The sequence below is a fragment of the Chelmon rostratus genome, chromosome 12, assembly GCF_017976325.1.
Source record: "Chelmon rostratus isolate fCheRos1 chromosome 12, fCheRos1.pri, whole genome shotgun sequence".
NCBI classification, from domain to species: domain Eukaryota; kingdom Metazoa; phylum Chordata; class Actinopteri; order Chaetodontiformes; family Chaetodontidae; genus Chelmon; species Chelmon rostratus.
The window spans coordinates 21,555,808-21,576,184 of NC_055669.1; the positions used below are offsets into that span (position 1 = coordinate 21,555,808).

At 40.3% G+C, this 20,377-nt stretch overlaps 2 protein-coding genes across 6 annotated transcripts; one reads left to right on the top strand and one right to left on the bottom strand.

Annotated features, from left to right (window-relative positions):
- Nucleotides 1–1,121: 1,121 nt before the first annotated feature.
- Nucleotides 1,122–9,518, top strand: LOC121615221 (heterogeneous nuclear ribonucleoprotein C). 5 transcript variants are annotated; one of them, XM_041949478.1, is made up of 9 exons: nt 1,123–1,249; nt 3,303–3,411; nt 5,358–5,626; nt 6,278–6,350; nt 6,450–6,500; nt 6,837–7,006; nt 7,845–7,958; nt 8,146–8,312; nt 8,917–9,518. In XM_041949478.1, the coding sequence occupies exons 2-9, from the start codon at nt 3,407–3,409 to the stop codon at nt 9,028–9,030; spliced, it is 963 nt and encodes a 320-aa protein (XP_041805412.1). In that variant the 5' UTR covers nt 1,123–1,249; nt 3,303–3,406; the 3' UTR covers nt 9,031–9,518. The 5 variants fall into 5 exon arrangements, with proteins under 5 accessions (XP_041805417.1, XP_041805412.1, XP_041805414.1 ...); XM_041949480.1 differs by having other exon boundaries at nt 8,149–8,312; XM_041949481.1 differs by having other exon boundaries at nt 6,453–6,500.
- Nucleotides 9,519–10,215: 697 nt separating this feature from the next.
- Nucleotides 10,216–18,836, bottom strand: LOC121615305 (putative ferric-chelate reductase 1). The gene is made up of 7 exons (XM_041949612.1): nt 18,725–18,836; nt 17,821–17,932; nt 16,809–17,015; nt 13,957–14,067; nt 12,964–13,102; nt 11,616–11,786; nt 10,216–10,714 (listed from the first exon to the last, which is right to left on the bottom strand). Exons 2-7 carry the CDS (start codon nt 17,917–17,919, stop codon nt 10,665–10,667), a joined length of 777 nt encoding a protein of 258 aa, XP_041805546.1. The 5' UTR covers nt 17,920–17,932; nt 18,725–18,836; the 3' UTR covers nt 10,216–10,664.
- Between the last annotated feature and the right edge of the window lie 1,541 nt (nt 18,837–20,377).

Consider the following 20,377-nt stretch of genomic DNA (forward strand, 5'->3'; position numbering starts at 1 on the left):
TATCTGTCTTTAGAGCTTTCTTGTGATTGCATCACAAAATCACACATCGTCCCAACAGTCCTGCGCTTAGTACATACAAGAATCAGTAATAATTTAATTGAAGTAATTAATTTCATCCATTAATTTAAGTGGGGCATAATCTGTCATTCTGATTTTAATTACTCTTTATGGGAGATTTTGTGTAGGGCAGTGCCATCAGTTTGTGAAAGCACTGTCCAGTATGTGTTCTTTAAATGTGTATTTTGTGAAAATGTTTTGTTCATTTATTTTCAGTAACAACAGTGCCACCTCATGGCTAGCCGTGGTAATGCACCTGTGAGCTGATGTGTTTTCTCTTTCCAAAAGTACGATATATCCGTTTATATTTAGATAATAGTGTCTTCGTTGTTGACCTGTCTGTTTCCTTTTATGCTCAGACAGTTTTTATGCCTGTGCATGTAACTAACATCAAATCTGTATTTAAAGGTGGTGGGGAAGTTAGTGAAAACACCTCACAAAAAAGGGAAAAACACTCAGCCTGAATGAATCACAGCTGCGAATGTGACTCATTAAAAGGCTGATTACCAATGAGTTTCATGTTTTGTCAGGTGGGCTATTTAAAAAAAAAAAAGATTTGATCACTTAGTGCAATAAGCGAACAAGTGCAACACAAAGAAACTCGTGAAAAGAAATGTTTTGTGTTTTGGCATAAATCTCTTTTAAATGGATGTGTCATGATAATATGTTTCATGTAGCAGTAATTCTTGGAATGTCCTATAGTCCTCTATACATAAAGAGAAATTCCGGAACTATATGCTTGCACTCTAGGTACAATACACAGTAGATCGACAGTTGTAATCATTATTTTTTTTCCTGCCAAAATAACTAGAATCGTGATTGTAAAATGTTGCTTGTTCACAAAAGTAAAATTAAGACAAAAACAACAACACTTAGAGGCTTTGGTTAGGAGGCAGGGCGGACTGATTTTAAAAGACAACAGGTGAATACGTTTTATTCAACAGGCCACACCGGGATTTGTTGTGATCTTTATGGAATACCTCAGTTTCCGACACCGCCCCCTGCGGCTGCTCTGTAAGACAAAACAAGCTCCTCGGTCCTGTGCTGCGCCATCACATTACGTTAGCTCGGTGGCTAGAAGAAAGCTAGCTCGCTGCTCAGGGGGTGAATCGCTTGTGCTCAAAAGGGACGACCTAAGTAACAATTTGACAGATTTTGCCGAAAGCAAGACATTTTACTCGTAAAGGTCGTGGTGAGTATTTTGTTCCCAGAATTTTTTTTCATTTTTCCTTCCTTTTTCTTTTGTTTTTGGATTTTTTTCAACGATGCTTTTTCTATTTTGCCTGTGGACAGAACGTAATGTGCTGGCTAGCCAGGTAGCTAGCTTAGCTAACTTGGAGACGCTCATCCCCCTCAAAAACACGAACGCTGGGTGTGGTTTTTAGAAACTCGACGCTTTGGATGCATCTTAGTTACAGTTTCATCCCTTTTTGCAAGTTTGTATAGCTTTGTTTTTGTAGCGTTTATTGTGAAGACTTCTTTGACGGGACTAATTTGTTTTTGGCACGCTTCTCAGCCAGCCCACCAGCTAAGTTAGCGCTAGCTAACAGCGTCATAGGCTCTTTTGGTTTTATAGTCGCGGCTTCATCCTGATCCATTATTGTTAACAGATTATCGACTACAAATGTATCGGAATTTTGCAGGTTTTGGTTTTTGCAAGCGGAGGATCTGGTCTGATTGCAGTGTATTTTTTTATGCTTTCAATTGGTGGTTGGCTAGCGTTAGCCATGCTAGCCGGCTTTGAGCCGCCGAGGCTAGCGCAGGGCCTGTGTTTCACACTAAAGCCTGGTGGTGGCGCTGTCGGTGTTCCAGGCGGGTGTGTTGTGGATGTTTTAGGTAATTTTTGATAATCCCCAGACTTGGCCTCTCTGCCTCATACTGCTCTGTCTGTTTGTTTTTTGTGGAGTAGATTTTTCCCGTGTTTTTTCTTCCCCTGATGAAGAGTGATTTTTCTGATTTTGGAAGCTTTGGACTGCCAGTGGCCTCAGTTTTGTTACATAACGTTACAAATACCCATTGTCTTAATTAAACGTTTATCAATCTGAAAGAGTATTATGGCTGTTTATGTGTATTGAAATCATCCCACGCCTTCACATTCACTCCCAGGCTGCAGTTACACCCATAAGCCTCATTTAGTGTTTTCCATTAGAGACAGAGGCCAATGAATAAAAGTGCTTACAATAAATGGAAAATACTAAGAAATTCAAAACACATCACACTGTAGGACTGCATGTACAGGACACTAAATAGTGATATATGTTCATGTATATAGTAATTCTGCATTCCAGCATTTATCACATTGAGTGCTGGTAGTGAGCTCTCTATTTTCCCTGAAAGTCTGTCTACATATCTTTTGCTTTCCACTATTTTGAGGTGGAAAAACTCAACTCTCATATTGCTTTTATTGGGTTCATAATAATAATTGTCATAAGCTTTATCTAGTTTTGAATTATTTGTATATTAGAAGTCAGTTCCTAACCTGTTTTTAATATGTCTAAACTGATTATCCTCCCTGTCTAAGGATTATGGAACAAATGGGGGTGCCCACGCCCAGACTCGAATTTTGATAATCCATTTTATCTAATCATACAAGGTACTAGTTGTTTGTTAAAAATGACCTGCCTTTATTAATTTGCTTTCAGTTGTGTTTAAACATGAAAATGCCTTTTGAGAAGTTCACATGACTTCATAAAGGCTCCAAGAGAACATTATGGATCTTTCTAGTTTTGTTCTGTTCTTATCCTTTTCAGAAGGCTTGTGGTTCAAGGTTGACCCTCTGTTGACATTACACTCTAAAAGGGCTTCAACCACACTATAAGGGTTGCTCAAATAGAAGCATATGTGAATTGGCTAGGGCCCACCCAGTGTACTTTTCTGCTCAGTCACTGATATGAATATAATGGTTTTGTCACTTTCGTGTACAGTCTCAGGGTTAGATTTGTTTCTCTAAAACTTGGATATGAATTATATTCTCTCATATCTCGCAGGTTATGTTTAACAGCAACAGATGTTGCACTTAAACATGCATTAGGGCCAGGTTGCAGTTCCAAAGTTGTTAGTTATAATGGGATATTCTTGGAGACGCACCTTTATTTTTTCTTTCTTTTCTTTTTTCTTTTTTTTCCCCAAGAGCTGTATTACTGTGTTTGCCTCATTACTGACTCCTGTACACACTCCATCCAGGTAAGACTTGGTACAAGATAACCCTGCTCAGCTTGACTGAGGTGTGTTTTCTGTCACCTCAGTATAAATCGCGAGGGGCGAAGGTGAAGGTCGAGACACCAGCCCAAACTGATCCCAGCCCACAGTGTCAAACATCAGACAGACGACAGCCCTGCACACAGACGCTATGGAGTGAGTGATGAATGTTCGACCCCCTGTCAGCCAGGGGGGGTTACTGTTGATGCCACTACTGTTTTCATGTTTGCTGCATCGGGGCTCACTTGCCATCTCCAAATTCACACAAGACTTTGGGCTTCACTGAGTCCTCATCCTCCCTTGTGTCGTTTGGAGTAATAGTAGCGTCCTGTTTTTTGGATATTCACAGTCGGAACGGTCACAAACTCATACACAAATCCTTTGTCCTGTGAGGAATAAAGTATAATGATAAAGAGCATGACCCAAGACCAGATAACTAGTCACAATATCAGTATATTGCACAAAAGGTGTCTTCTGCTTAAATGGTAGATTACAGCTAAAGGATAGTTTTTTTTAACATGTGTAACTACAGCTGTGAAATTAACACATCTGCTTCATCACCTGACTAATCCCCATAAACAAAATCACCCACCCCTAAGCAAATACTATATGAACGCACCAACAGTCAGCTACAGTTCAGTGAATGAATACTGAGTTAAAATGTGAGATTTCTTTTGAGAGGATCACCCACCTCTAAACCTCTGAACCCGTCAAACTCTAAACAGTAGGTCCGACCTCACAGCTTTGGGACACATTTGTGGCACAAGTTGCTGAAAGTATCATTTTTATAAGCCCTGTAATATCAGGTCAAAACCTTGAAGAGGCCCTAGGTCCTGTTTCTGTCACTCAGGTGGAGGTGAAGGATGATTACCTTGAGCTGAACAGTGCAGCTTCATCGTGTCAGTGAATCGATATGTGTTGTTCCTTACGATAACATGTAAGCTTTAGATATGCCACTGTCTTAAATCCTTGAAAGTTTGAAGATCTGGGAGACAAAAACCGCACTCTTGACAGTTTTGAAAATGAATTGGTTGCATAGGAAGGATGTGGGAAGTTCACCACTATGCCTTTTGTTTGTCCTTCAGACATGTAAACCTCCTGTGGAACGCTATGGTTGTGGTTATTTGTGTCGATGCTGTTGTAATATGAGGGATTTAGCAGGGATGTTATCACTTCAGCAGCTCATTACTAACAAGGTATTTTTTCTTATTCTAACTAGAATTATGTGTTGCCAATATGGAGCTTTTTTAAGTGATCTTTGATGGGACATTTCAAAGCATTTTCAATATAATCTCCAGCAGCTTGCTGGGACACATTTAAACTATAAGTTTCATTCTGCAGTATCACACTGTGGTATGAAAGCTCCATAGTAGTCCCTTGAACAGCAGCACCACACTTCATGTGCTGGAATACCTAAAGCAAATAATATTGATGTAAATGACTGTCAAATTTAAAGGTTTGTATGCTGCTGTTACCTTTTAGTTCAGAGTGAATGCAGAAAAGCACCTTTCTTTTGAACAGGACGAAAAACCTTAATTCAGTGCACAAGGCTCATTTTGGTACCAGTCCTATGATCTCACACACACTGATCAGTATGTGTTTGCGTGTGTTACAGGCTCCAAACCTGGATGATATGCTTCATTAGCTTGATTTGTGTGAGCATGTGGTGCCAAATGTGAAATTAATGTTTGTTTTTTCTGTCACTCACTATTATTTTTAGACTGCGAGGGGGAATCGGTGGTCATTGAAAAATACCATGCAGCTACACAGGCTGCTCGGAAATTTTATGCAAGTTCAGGCTGATGACATTTCCTCAGTAATTTTAAAGCCTCATATTCAGGACCAGTTTGACACAACTCCTCCTACAAACAGGGTCAATGGCGTCCTGCAGTTTTTGCCGTCAGAATTTCTCTATTTTTGATTTAAAACGTTCTAATTCCCTAGGAAAGCCTGCTGGCGTCTGCTGTAGTCCTGATTGCAGTCACCACAGCAGGGAGACTCCAGTGTTTGACCCAGCGACAGCAGGAGTAGTTCAGAGGGGTGAATGTTAACTCTTCTGCTGCTAAATCTGGGACCTGTGTGTCTGTGTGTCTTCCTGCTAGCCGTTCACCCACCACCTCCAGCCTAATGGCCAGCAGCAACGTCACCAACAGGACCGACCCTCGCTCCCTCAACTCTCGGGTCTTCATCGGCAACCTCAACACCCTGCTGGTCACCAAAGCGGATGTCGAGGCCATCTTCTCCAAATACGGCAAGATTGTAGGCTGCTCTGTCCACAAGGGCTACGCCTTCGTTCAGTACGCCAATGAGAGGAACGCCCGGGCTGCCGTCGGCGGGGAGGACGGGAGGATGATTGTCGGACAAGTACTTGGTAAGGAATCAGCTTCTTAACTTTGTGGAATGAGGGAGGGATTTTTACATGAAAGCCAGTTTTGATTACAGTCCTTCTACAATACAGCCTTTCCACTGGGTTCTCTCATTGACGTACTTTAAATATAAGCCACATCCTTAGCAAAGCTTCCAGGTTCCTGTAGGTCAGCGGCTCCCAACCTTTTCAGCCTGTGATGCATTAAAATACTATTAAGTCCTTGGTTACATGTTGCATATGTTTAATAGTTGTTAACACTCAGCTAAAGAGCTATTTTACCTCATAAAGAAAAGAGTAGAGTCAAATCTCAAGAGAAGAAAACATACTTGACCCCCTAGTTTGGGAACTTCTGCACTGGGAGACAGTGCAAACAAAATAAAAACTACACATCTGGGAAATGTCATTTAATGTCAATTTAACTCAGTGCGATCAGAATCTGTGAACATGGGAATGTTTTCAAATATAACAAGATGTCATCTACTTCACTGTAAAGTTCATTCTCAGTGTTTGTGCGCTGGAGTTTCAACGCCCTTCTCTAAGTTGCATATTAGATCATGATTTGCCTCCAGACTAGTTGTGACGTCTCATAATCTGAACGTTAAAGTCAGTGGATCTGAAGTCCTGTCGTTGATCTGTGACCCATTTTTCCCTCAGACATCAACCTGGCTGGAGAACCCAAACCTCACAGGTCAAAAACCACCAAGCGCTCAGCTGGAGACATGTACAGGTCAGTCACTTCTCTACTGTGTTACAGCCCTCACACATGTCAAGCCTATCAGCTCCATATTTCCTCACACGGACTCTTCTCATTCTTCTTCCTGAACAGCAGTTCCTCATTTGACCTCGACTACGACTTTCAGAGAGATTATTACGACAGGTGAGTAACAAGTTTCCCTTTGTCTCCCAGTTTGAAAAAAAACAGACAAATCACCTTTTGTCTGTCACTCATCAGCCAGTATTTTCTCTATTTCCTGAAACTCCTTTTGTTTCTTTACAGCAGTCACTCAGACAAGCAGATCATGTTTTGTTAATGCTGAAAGTAACCTTTAATGTTCTGTACTTTCTTTGTGTAAGAGTAGGCAACACTACATTACGACATTTTCCAATACACCTCCTTGAATAAACTGTTCGTATTGACCAAAGCTGTAAAGATACTAAATCTAGTCCAGAATCTGTTAATCTTTCTCTTTTATTGTTCTGTGTTCGACACCAGAATGTACTCGTACCCGTCCCGTGTTCCCGCTCCACCTCCCCCCTTGTCGCGGGCCGTGATCCCGTCCAAGCGTCCGCGGGTCAGCCTGAGCGGAGGAAGCAGCCGGCGAACCAAGAGTAGCTTCTCCTCTTCCTCCAAGAGCAGCCAGAGGACTTCCTCGTCCAGAACAAGTAAGTGTGTCAGCTGCCACGAGATGATCTGAAGCTTTATCAAAGCAAAAACTGAGAGCACTGCGGAGTCTTTTGAATGTGAGGAAGTCGTTTTGAGTAATGAAGCCGTCAAAACGGTCAAAAAATGAAATACAGTACAATAGATGCATATTTTCATCTCTCAGAGGTGATAATTAGATCAGATTCCTGCCAAATGTCCCCACTTCAGTCATTGTCCACAGTTGTGATCCACTTAAATCAGGATTACCTTTCAGTCCCAGACAGTCCAATGGTTTCTTCCGTTTCTGCAAAAAACGATGAGTCCTTCCACAGATATAGTGAGTCACAACCTCAGAGATCTGAGATTTCCACACAACTTATACATTTTTAGATTTAGAGCTGAAACAGTTTGACAATTAACCAGCAACAACTTTTATAATTGAATAATTGTCAGTAATTAAACAAAATGGCCAAACTCTGGTTCCAGTGTTTGCTGCTGGACTCGTTTGTCATATCTCTGTATATTAGATATCTTTGGGGTTTGAATGTGGCTAATTTAAAACATGATCTTGCGGTCTGGGAGATTTTTATAAGCATTTTTTACTATTTTCCAACATTTTAAGTAAGATGAATCAAATTAACTACAGATCAGCCAATGATTAAAATAAGCATTAGTCATTGTCGTCCTCGTTTGATTTAGCGGTATTAGTCACAGCAAACGCAGAAAAACAAAACATTTTAGCCTCTTTGGGCAACATTTCTGTTTCACTATTTCTAAACATGTTGTCTCCATCATACTTGACTCAAGTCGCCCATCCGGATGTCTGTAATACTAGCTCCCCTTCCCGCTTCTCTGCAGTGAAAGTGGACGAGCTGCAGACCATCAAGCGGGAGTTGACCCAAATCAAAAGCAAAGTGGACGACCTGCTGGAGAGCCTGGAGCGTATGGAGAAGGACCACAGCAAGAAGTCAGGTAGGGGGGACCACAGTGTGTTTTAATGGGCCTGTAGGCTGTCTGACCCCTGCTGCTTCTATTTATCAGCAGGAGGCAAGTGTGAGGAGATGGGTTGTAAATTAACACGTAGAGAACAGTAAGAGCTCACAGCTACACACTCATGTTTCAAATATGTGATTTCTAAACGCACCGTCGTGTTTGGCAGAAGCTAAGAGCATAAAAACGGAGCCAGGAGAGGTGACATCTCCTCCCCACCCAAGCAACAAGAAGGACGAGGGCATGAAGAGAGACCGGGAGAGCCAGGAGATGAACGACTCGGACGAGGACGACGATGACGAAGAGGAGGAAGGAGACCTGCTGGAGGAGGAAGAGGTGAGACCGTACAAAGGTGTGCTCTGACCAGGGCTGCGCAAAGCAGGGTCGATGCAGAGGCCCAGTTAAATCCCGCATTTCTTTTTCTTTTTTTTTCCCCACAAATACACTGAATACCTCAGTATATGCAGATCAGTGGATCATTTTCTGCATGAGACGCAGTTGTGAAGAGGACGGTATGGATATGGAATTGTGCCAGTTCAGTTGTTTTTATTTATGTCTTGATGCCAATTGTTTAAAAAGACAAGTATATGGGCTCTGTATTGTATTGGCTTATATATTGTTACAGAATTTAATTTTAAATCCTCAAATATAGAGATCAGCATCCACCTCAGACGTCTATCAGTCGTGTAATATTCAGAGCTACTGAGGACAAAATCATTACCTGCAGCTCTGCTTTTCAACACACAGTAGATTTGAGTAATCCTAAAGGTAACCTCTCTTTAAAATATTTGATGTAAAGCTTAACATGAAGCTCCTGCTTGGCGGATGCATATTTGTTTATTACTCTATGACCCGCTGCTGCCGCCACGTGTCTCAAGCTTATCACGTTTCATCGCTAGATCGTCTCTCGCTCACACCGACTTGCTTTTTCAAACTCCAGGTGAAGAGTCAAGAGAGGGAGGACGAGGAGGAAGAGGAGGACGAGGAGGAGGAAGGAGAGCACGTGGAAGGCGACGATGACGGCGACAGCGTCAACGGCGAAGAGGACTCGTAGACGCGGACCACGCCGGCGCATGCAGCGTACACACAGCCTCCAGTAGGAACTCGGACTCTGATTTAACACTCACATTGTAGATTCAAGAAGCAAACACAAACACACACACACACGAGCATGGTGCACACACTCTGTCGGTCCATCGTCCCTAAAGCCGTTTTTCAGTTTATTTTGGCCAGTTGTCCAGTATCGCTGTAACAGGAATAACTAGCTGTAGGTTTTGGTTTGTGTTTTTACTGCGTCATACTCGTCTTCAGGAGAAGGCAGAAACATGGACTGTTAATGTTCTCAGAGACGACAGCTCGACGGACATGTCTTAACGCGAGGACGGAAATTCAGCTACGAGAGACTGTTTTTAGGTTCAATGTGTTTGTTTTCCTCATCGGTGAGTTTGTTTGACCTTGTGTGTCTGTATGTTAATGTCAGTTTTTTATACTATTTAGTTTCAGTTTAACTGTAAAGGAATAAATTGCAATAAAATATTAAAATGGAAAGCGCTTTTGTGTCTTTTCCACAAACGACATTGATGATTTCTAGGGGGACATTTAATTCATTTCCATTCCAGTCAAGAAACGGTTCAGTTTTTAATAAAAATAAAAACACTTCCTGTTGCTTGAGAGCGTACAGGAAAACCAGTTTATTAGAACTTGGAATTTAACATCGTAGCTGTTTGGTAAATCAGAATTTGTTCTGTTGGTGGTGTTTATCATAATGTTGCTCCAGAACAATCGGTGACCAGACAGCAACACATTTCACATAAGAAGAGGGTCATGATAGATGAATGGGTTAAGCACATTACTGTCACCTGAGAGACTGGGATTCAGGATTCAGATCCAGAGAGATCAGTTTTTTTTTTTTCTTGGAGAAGATTGTGGTTTGAGTCACAAAGCTCTCTTACATCATGAAGTCATCGTAGGTCAGTTGCAGTAATGGTCCTGGAGCAGCGTAAATTATGATGTAGGCACAACACCAACACAGCGATATCAAGTCTTGCTTGTAGGTGGTTCTGAGAGTTATAAGAGTGCTGTAATGGAGATCTCTGAATGCACTGGTATCACTGCGAAGTTCCACGGTTTCAACAAGCTCGAGTGGTCCGACAGCTTGTAACCTGGCCCCCGGGCTAGTTACATTTATTTTGAGAGGAGTCAGACTATCCATCATAATGACCCATCAACACAAACAAACCATCATTAAAATTTTATTAGAATTATAGGTTATGCGGACATTTTTAGCTGTCCCTTCAAATATTTTACAGTCACAGTACATTCACATATAAATGTTAAAACATAATAAACAGCTCGGGCTGGTTTTCCCTGGAAGGATTTTGGCTGTTTGTCAGTTGACTTTTGCTTCATAGGTACAGCTCAAACTAGTTCTACCAAAGTCTGTAAATTTGCCAGAGGTTATTTCGTTACTTCAACCACAAGCAGTGTTTGCAAGTAAAATGAATATCATTAACTTTTAGCTGGAGCCTCAGCTCAAAGTACATCTGAAGTACAAACAGTGCAAAAGATACTTTAAACGTGTCTGAATAAGTTCAGTAAAAACATTCTATACAGTGTGCTGACACACGTGAAGCCAGCATGTGGGCCGTCTTCATTGTATCCAACTGGCCACGACGTCCCGCCGGACTTTCAGACTGTCAGCTTGACGGACAGTGAGAGGACGCTGAGCAGGAGCACAGCTGGCAGGGACAAAGAGACAAAGGGCGTTTATCAGAAAACGTTTGTTCATTAAGCTCCTGTGTTTATTCTTAAATGACATGGTCGCTCAGCGCAGTGACGGTTACAATCATTTTTCTCTCAGTGGTGTCAAGCTTTTATTTGTCCGGGTTTTGAGACATGTCTCTATGCCTCCACTAGTGAAGCTCAACAGTTCCATCTCTTTCCAAACGCAATGTCCCTGGTGCTCTGAATAATCCTCAGAACATGTTCTAATAAAAACTGTCCCCAGTGAGGTCTTTGGGTTATCCAGAGGACTTCGGACATTGGACAAGTAAAAACCAAACTATCTGCACAGCTACCATGACTGCTAATGTATGTTTTAGTAACTTGGATGAACTGACCATTTAAATCTCACCACTGTAAGGCAATAATCCCATTATTGTAACAGTCATGTGGCAGATTAAAAGGAAACCAGGTTATCTAGCATACTTTACAGTAAAATGGAGTAAGCACGATCTCATTTGAAGCTTTGGGTTAATTATGAATGTTTTGATATTTTACACTTTTGCCTGACACTTAAACTCGCTGAGAATTGTCTGAATTGTCCCAGAAATATACAAGGACGTGTTATTTTGTCACTTTTATGGCCTTAACGATGATTTCTTGCATGCTGCCACACATCCCTCGAGACAACTATCAAACAATTCTTGTAAGATGACGTTCTTGAGGACATTTGCTTTAATTGATCCACCTTATTTTGTCTATTCATAATAGATTGTTTGTGTGCATGTAAGTATACTAAATGTATCATTATACTAAAGTTGAATCCATAGAGACGTGGATTGTCCTCAAATCTGCTAAATCAGGACACCTTCTGGACTAGACTACAGTGCAAACACAAAATGATGGTGTGTTGTTTACCATGATGGTGGACAGGTCCACTGGATCCTGATGTCGTATTGGTGCTGGGTGTCATGGTGACATTGCTGGGTGCCACGGTGACATTGGGTGCAGGTGTGGTGTTGATGTTGCTGGTCAGGTTGGCGAGGTTCAGAGACCTGTTCAGGAGGATGTTGAAGGAACTAAGCTCATCTGCACAATTACATGAGAGGACAGAGTGGGAGGTCAGACGTTGGGTGGGTGTGTAGCTCAATGTCACAATAAGATGCATTAAATTCACTTAACTTACAGCTGAAATGTAATGTAAATCAGAGGCTAGCTGTCATATTTTACTAGACACTATCCAACTATTATACCAGCTAGCAGCTAACATGATAATTAGCAGTTAGCTAGGTCAGTGTCAAAGGTAGGTCAGTGTCACTTCGAGGTCATTATAAAATATATATACTTCATATAAACTTCATCCAAAAAGTCTCAAGTTAGCTTTCCAGCCCCATTTTCCCTGCTTTTTGGAGAGACGCTAATGCTAGCTCGTTAGCCTTGCTTGCTATTTGGATGCTTACAGACAACAACGCAGTTAGTAGTTGTTGTTTTCTTCCGTTTTTGCTTTAGTATGTTGCCTTCTAGGGCTGCAAGGCTTCCTCCCACAGTCCAAAAACATGCTAGGTTAATTGATAATTCTAAATTGTCCGTAGGTGTGAATGAGTGGTGTGGTGTGTTGTCTGTCTATATGTGTAGCCCTGTGGTAGGCTGGCGACTGGGATTGGCTCCAGCCCCCCCGTGACCCTGCAAATGATTCAGCGGAGTATAGATAATGGATGTTGCCTTTTATGCTAGTTAGCTTTTAGCGTGATAAGTTAGCAAGCTTCACTCAGTATTCGGACGCATACAGAAAACATTGCTCAACGTTGGCAGTGGGTTCTTGTTTTCTTTTGGCTCTAGTATATGTTGCCTTCTATGCTAGTTAGCTGCTAGCATGACAAGTTAGCAGCTGGGTGTGTGTCAAAGTCAAAGCAAAGTGTGGGTCATTATAAAGGTGGCCTTGAAAATCTGTGTTGATATTATTAGTTGATTTTAATTGACAACACAGAGTGAAAACAATAAATGTCTTGGCATTTAAACCAGTAATCTGGTGTCAAATATGTGTGGACTGACATGGAAAAACATACAGTAACGTAAAGTAAAGCTTATTCTCTGTGAACATACACCACTGTTTTTGTTTGTGCATTCAAATTCGTAATTTACATAATAACACATAGTATGCTCAGCCATGCATGATGTACAACAACAAATGTTGCCTCTATGGGAAAATTATGCTGTGAACCAAAATTATATTATGTACAGTGTATGTTAATGTGTGTCCACTTACTGTCATCAATACTTCCATTCCCGAGGAGGACGGAGAAAGTGGAAGCATAGCTTGACCTGGTCATGGTGATGTTCACATTCACATTGAACTCACACCGGATTACATTGTCTTTCACCAAGCCTTGAATTTCTCTCACCGTCTAAAGATGAAATGTGATGTAAGATAAAAGATGGTAAAATTCAATTAAGAAGAAAATACAGCAATCTGCATATGCATCACCTAATACAGTAATGTAAATGATCAATTTTATAGCTTTTTTTGTTTTTGCAAGTTAAACCCATTACCCATTATATAATTGTGTATACTTTACATTACAGTCACGATTCTTAGCCTTCAGTTTCCATTCATTTCAGTCAATACTTGAAACTTAACCTTAGAATGATGTTCTGACATATTTGCTCTATCATCTGTTGAGTTAACTTATACAGTATTAACAATTTTCCATGTTGGTGTGTTCAGGTGCTAGTGGGAAAATACACCTTGTGTTTTTGATGTCTCTTCTGATCTATTGTCCTTTGTTGTTTTTAAGTCATGAAGCCCAATCAGCACATATCTGAGCAACTATCAGCTTCTTATCAGCACTTGAACACACATTTTTCAGGTAAATTGTTACCCACAGATGTCTGTCAAATTGAAGAAAACACCATCATCAAAACACTAAGAGAGACATTTTATGTTGGTTTTTCATTTAATTTGCCATCATGTGTGTCTTAAATTTCAAGTCTCTGCAAGTTTATTTTAAATTGTGACTAAAGAATAGAAATGGAAAATACAATAGTAAACTTTTTTGTGTGTTTATCAAGTTAAATGCATCCATTTTCAATATATTTAGATTTATTAATGTATACTGTAAACATCATAAAAAAAACTTCACTCAGTCATGCTCCTAAGTGCATGCATTTGATTCTGAATTTAAAAACAAGTCAATTTCTTTTTGCATGAAGAATGGAACACTTTTTATCCATCCATATAACAGTAAATTTGAGGCCTCACCTTCTCTGCTGCGGTGAGTGCATTGTCAGTGTTGTTTCTCTGCATTGTCCTGAAGAAGAACGTCCCATTGTCCGAGCTGTTTTGAGCACAGATGAAAAGCAAGCTGGTGCCCTGTGGAAAGAATCAGTCGTGAAAGGATGAGATGGCTTCCTTGTAGGGATGACAATAACAAATTCCAGTTTCATACAAATGTCTTTGTTAGGGCTGGAAATGAGTCAATAAAGTGATGAAATAGTCTAGACAATAGTTAAGTTTCCCTCACCAATTGTTACCTGTGTGTGCACCTGTTCCTACATTTGGAGCCATTGTTTATTATACTGTGTTTTTTCATATCCTTGTTTGTTCATGACAAGGTGTCATATGGCTCTGGGAAGTCTTTCCCATTGCACTGATGCAACACACTTTTGTCCAAGATAAACTGATTTGTTGCTGTGAAGAATATTTTCATAGTCTGGAGAAGAAAAACTTCATGGCTTTAAATTACATTAAAAATTAAGTAAACAGCTTGTAATTTTTCTGCCCAGATTAAACCGTTTACTACCTATTGTTAAGTCTACAGGCTGCCAGCAATTTAAAGAGCAATTACCTTTTGAGCAATAAAGAAAACAAACAAACAAACAAAAAACACAGACGAACACTTGTTCCGAGCGGTCCCAGAACGCAACACACGCGGAGCGGCTGATATCACATCAAAGCGTCATGGCGTCAATCAATAAAATGTAAGTAGATGCAGAGTGTCTCGCCTACCACGAGAAAAGGACAGTGATTATTTTGTTGTTGTTTAAGTAAGACAAGCCAGCTAAGTCTGAGTTGGTTTGTGTGGACGATTTGCAGTGATAAAAAAAGGCTAATCTCAACTGTCATTACAGCTACAAACATGCTAAACTGGATTAGCTGCAAGGACAAACGCGCTTGGGTCAAGTTAACATTCTTCTGCAGAGTTTGGCTCCCCAACAATCAGCTTTCACAAGACCGCGTTCGGACAGAGACACTACAGGCAAGCTAGCTGAGCGAGCTAATAGCTAAGAAGCTAAAACTTCATTCAGAAGGAGAATATGTGAAGGAGTGTCTTGTTTCTGCTGTGGAGCTGCTAGCACCGGACAAAATAAAACTTCCTAAGTGTCGGTTTGTCTGGTGTAATTCATAGAGATGATGGAAAACAAGGAAGCTCAGTGAAAGCAAGTGTCTGTGTGATTTGGCTGTCATGGTGGATATTAACGTCTCAGAGCTGGACTTCAATCTCCATCTTCTCTGCTCTCTGCTATTTGACAGCTGTGGCAACTGGAAAAGAGGGAACACTGTTTGTTTTCCTGTTCTCTAAGAACAAACGCTGCCGTGACATCTCAATATGCTGCTGAGTGTGAAAACTACTTCAGGCACTTAAAAAATGAATGAAAGGAATTCAAACATATTTGCTGCCGTCTAATGTGAAGCCAACTGATGTGACTGACAGCCAGCAACACGAAATCATTGAGCTGCTACTGTAAGAAACCTCATCATCATCATCGTCACTATCACCATCAGACATCAGACGCCCCGCCAAAGGGACACACCTCCAGCCATGGCAGAGGTTAGTGTGATTATGAGATCAGTAATTTAGCATGGCTTGGGGCGCCGGCCTGAAAGGATTACTCTTTCATCCAAAAAGTCATCTATCCAGCTCCATTTTTTCTGCCTGGTGTTTTCAAGTGCTAACGCTATCTTGTTATCCTTTGACATTTAAAGAAGCATTGTTGAATGTTGGCAGTTGGTCATTAGTTTTGTTTTTGTGTTATATTTTTACTTTAGTATAGCTATGTGAACTATTCTGTTTCATAACTGCTAATCTGCTTCACATTAGTTCATTAAACAGGCTAACTGCTAATGTTATGGCTTGCTAGCCTCTATTTAATTCCTGTGCTAGTTCGCTGCTAGCAAGATAAATTAGTGAACTATAACTGTGTCAGAGCTATACATAAGCGCATGGAGGTTATAAAGAGGTAGGCATACCTGAGTATAGTTTTAAATATGCAAACTTATGATAATAGGTCAACTTCAGAAAAGTCAACTAGAAGCACCAGTGTTTTTCCATCTTAATGTGTGACTAATGCTAGCTCGCTAGCTTTGCTAGCTAGTTGGACGGTTGCTAATGATGACAGTTGCAGGTGTGTGAGTTTTTGTTTTGTTTTTAATGCTTAGTTAACACTACTGTTAGCTGTGTGTTACAGCCGATGAAATGTCAAAGCATGATGTACTAAAACTCAATGGCACTGTCCAGTAACAAGACACCAGCTCATCACTGCAGTATTTTATAAGAGAAATTCTGTTCAATCAGGAAGATTTAGGCCGTCCTTATCAAATCAATACATAACATATCAAGTCAATAAATGTCACATGGCTAGGTTTTATTTAACATGTGTTTGGAGTGAACTCGGTCAATAAAAGTGTAAAGAAGGAAGTCCATTTGCTTTTTATTTGAGCTTGTATTTATTAACAGCTGTGCATCATATAATATTTGCGTGGTGTCTTTCATTAGACTCAGGTAGCCAATCATAAAATGTGTCTCAATTTATCACCAGTATTTACATTTTGTTCACTAATTGAGGGGAAGTTCATGGTGGAAATTTTCGACTTTACCAGATAATGACGGCCTAACACAGCATTTCATTTGGTCTCTGTTAATGTAGACTGGCTCATGTGGGGAAGAGAAGGAGGTTCAGCCTGATCTGAAGGTCGTCTGAAGTACTAGAGGATCTAATTAACGTGAGCGACAGTTATTTGTGTAGTTCAGCAAAAAGATGTTTGAAATTGACCACCGCTGACTTGAATTTTCACACTAGTTGTGTGTGTGTGTGTGTGTGTGTGTGTGTTACCTCTGTAGCATTCTCAGTAAGTCCCAGAGCGATGTATCCCATGGAGTCTCCCCGGAGTTCAAAAGACAGGTCAATGCCATTAGGAGCCAGTGGGGCGCTGGCGCCCACAGACGAAAACAGACAGCTGTTGTTTCCGGTAGGGTCGCAGTAATCTGGTGTCTCCACGCACAGTTTAGTGACTCCACAACCAGCCCTGGTGATGTTCACCTGATAGACACACAGTCATTAAAACACCAAGTCACAAGCGTAGACATTTTATAACATACTCTCAGTGGACTGAAATCTGTGTCCAGCCAGGTTATGGCAATATTTGGTGGTAAAACTATATTAAGTATATATATATTTTTTTTTAGAATACTTCCAATGGAACAATTTGCTTTAAAAGCGGATATGTCTCGCACTTTGACACTGAGAGCTAATGAAAATGAGTCACTACTTCTAGCTGATTCTTCTTCTGTTTGTTTTTACGTGTTAAAATGCAAATCTTATGTAAAATTGACTTTGTCATGTTGTCCTAAGAAGCAGTTTGAGTCATGTGAACGACTTTGCCGAGTTAAAGCGGTTTGTCACTATTTCACTACTTCTGTTAAGACGTGATGAAGAGTATTACTCAGCCTGTGAAAGCTGTTGTATAATGTCTTTTTAAAAATGAGAGATTTCAACCAAGGAAAAATTGATTTGAGTTGCATCATGGCAACTAGCAGCACCAGCATTTTTTGTATCTTGACCCATAACTAGGCACTAAAAGTCTGAATATCTCTGCCTCAGCTGCATCAGTTTTGACCACATTAATAAAGAAAAATGTTCCTCAAATTTTTTGGAAGTGCAATGCTGAAGCACTGAAGTCGGCCTTTAAAACCAGAACCATGAAGTGGACCCACTGAAATATAAAAAATGAAAGCTTTGCAATCCTAAAACAAATTTTAGCTGTTAAAATTCTGAACATAGTCATTAAACAAATGTGATAGTTATCTGTTTACAGTACAGAGGATAAAAGTGAAATAAATCCAACCTGTGTGTTATTGGCAAATGACAGATGAGACGTTCCTTGGACACCTGAAGCCACATAAACCATCAATGCAGCAACCAGCAGGATGAGTTCTCGTTCCATTCCTAACAGGAGACTACAGCAGATGAACAAAAATACAGAGGAAATATTAAACGCAAGACACATAAGACCTGATCTGAGAACATTTCCACCGCTTTAAAAGCGCTTTAAGTTTGAAAATCTCAGTCCATCCTAGACTTATTAAAAGTGTACCTATACCTGTACCTGATGAAAATTTGATGACTTATTAATTTAACTATATGATTGTGATTCTGCTAAGAAAACACATTTGATGAAGTGAAAAGATGTTGAAATACAGAAACAGATTCTGTATTCATAGATAAGACTTTACGTAATGAAGGTTTTACAGCTGGCCCACCGCTAATTCATGCAAGTCAATAACGAAAAGCCAATAAAAGTCAAAGAGAACAAACTAAATCAACTTTCACAAGCAGCTCTTTAAACCTTTATTTTCTATATATACTATAATATGCAGTTCTGTGCTATACTATAAAAGTGGAGTCAGAATAAGTAATAATTAAATAGTCGATCTTGCCTCTTTTCCAGGCTTTTGAGACAAAGTTAAACCTCAGAATTAAAACAGCAGTTCCAGTTTTTCATCATCTGTTCTCCAGAATATTTCACTGTTTCGTCAGAACTGTTTCATGGAAAATAAACTCTACGCACAATAAATTTACAAGAATAAATTATATGAATACAATAAATTTGATTTGTAGTTACTTTTATTAAAACCTAACCTAATTAAACTTTATGAAATAGTCCAAATAAATAGCAAATTGATAGTAGTGATTCAAAATATAAAATACATGATTCGATGAGTTTTTTTTTTTATGTGTGAGAAACTTACCTGAGCTGTCAGAGTGAAGTGTTGAGCTGCAGGAATGTTCTCGGCTCAGCGGTTTCTGCTCGTCTGTGAGCATTTGATTCCTGCGGGGATCATTTCAGTCAGCATATGCTGGCGCTGGAGGGGGGGAGGGGATGCTATCACAGCATCCTAAAGAGGGTGTGGCCTTCTGGAAGTCACCTGACTGACTACCTGCTTGGAAGGTGTGGGGCAGTCTCTCTGAAACAAACCTTGTCATAGTTCAGGGAAGTGTGTGTGTTTATGTATTTTTTAACATGTATTTTTGCATAGAGGATCTATAAAGTCCTCTTATCCATCTATAAAGTCACAAAACGTGTTCAAAGACTTCAGGAGCTCTTTTCCATAACTGTAAAATAATAAAGCCGTTTCTTAAATTGAGGAAAACACAAGTTCAGCGTTTGCAAACAAACTCCGACAGCAGTTCTATGACGTGTTTCCAGGATGCTCCTCTCATTCCCAATCATGATGCTATCACCTGTTTCCAGTCAACCTGTTCACCTGTGGGATGTTCCAAACAGGTGTCTTCCACAACTTTCCCAGTCTGTTGTTGCTCCCAACTTGTTTGAAACATGTTGCTGCATCAAATTCAGAATAAGCAGATATTTACAAAAATCAATGAAGCTGATGAGCTGAAACATTAAATATACTGTGTTTTAAACAGAGTCCAGAAACCAGATGAAGTTGGATAAGTTTGATATTGAGGTAGTGGCATTCAGTGTTACTAGATGTGACTTTGAACACACCAAACTAAACAAGGATTTGGTGTTTCTCCCTGTATTATACACCTGTCAAAGTCAAGAAGTCTGCATGAAACTATATTTAACCCCTTGTTTAACCCCCCCGTCAGACCCTAAACTCTCTCTCGGGCTCATCAAATTTCTATTGATGTCAGCCGCTCTGTGAAACAGGGTGTACCCCAGCTCAACAACAGGAGGGACGAAGACTTAATTCCCCGGAAAGACTTGGCTTTACAAACAAGAAACATCAGGGAAGAGCCTCCATAATGTGAGGTATTGTGGAAAAAGTTCAGCATCCGATTTATCAGCGCTGAATCAGCTTGCCTATAGGCACCCTGAACAATTACTGTAACATGAGGAGAAAGAACCAGTTCTTGCCTCTCCTGAAACTAAACCTCAACGTGAAACTCGGCTTGTCCTCAGCTGCTCTGCTATTGTTCAGCGCACCAGAGCGAGCGGCGAGCAGCTTTTTCCTCTAAAAACAGTAAAGGCTGTAGTCTGTGCCTGTCCGATACACTACAAAGCACTTGGTATCGCCTGCAGTGCACAGTATGGAGGAGCAGATGAGGAGCCCGAGCCTGCTTCCGCTTTTATTCACTTATTATTGCTAAAATGATTATCAAATCTTCTGTTTTAGTCCTGTTTATTTGACCTTATTCACGTCTTTCATTGTCTTGATTTCCTCCGTGCTCACGTCCTCGCTGTAAATAAAGTTTATTATTATTCTCAATTAGGAGTTAAGATTTTTACCTGCTTCTACTAAAAATTACTCAAGTAGGTTTAAATGACAAAAGCAGCTTTATTAGGACCATTATGAGCAACAGCTACTTAGAAAAACAGACAGTAACAACATTTGTTTATATTTAACAGATTTCATGTGTGCAACAATATAATCTAT

Excerpts from the sequence above, each read along its gene's own strand:
- LOC121615221 (XM_041949478.1), top strand. Across the intron at positions 5,627-6,277 it reads GATTGTCGGACAAGTACTTG|ACATCAACCTGGCTGGAGAA; the intron begins GTAAGGAATCAG and ends TTTTTCCCTCAG. Across the intron at positions 8,313-8,916 it reads ACCTGCTGGAGGAGGAAGAG|GTGAAGAGTCAAGAGAGGGA; the intron begins GTGAGACCGTAC and ends TTCAAACTCCAG.
- LOC121615305 (XM_041949612.1), bottom strand. The coding sequence starts at position 17,919 with ATGGAACGAGAACTCATCCTGCTGGTTGCTGCATTGATGGTTTATGTG. Across the intron at positions 11,787-12,963 it reads GAATGGAAGTATTGATGACA|ATGAGCTTAGTTCCTTCAAC; the intron begins GTAAGTGGACAC and ends GTAATTGTGCAG. Across the intron at positions 10,715-11,615 it reads TGGACCTGTCCACCATCATG|CTGTGCTCCTGCTCAGCGTC; the intron begins GTAAACAACACA and ends TGTCCCTGCCAG.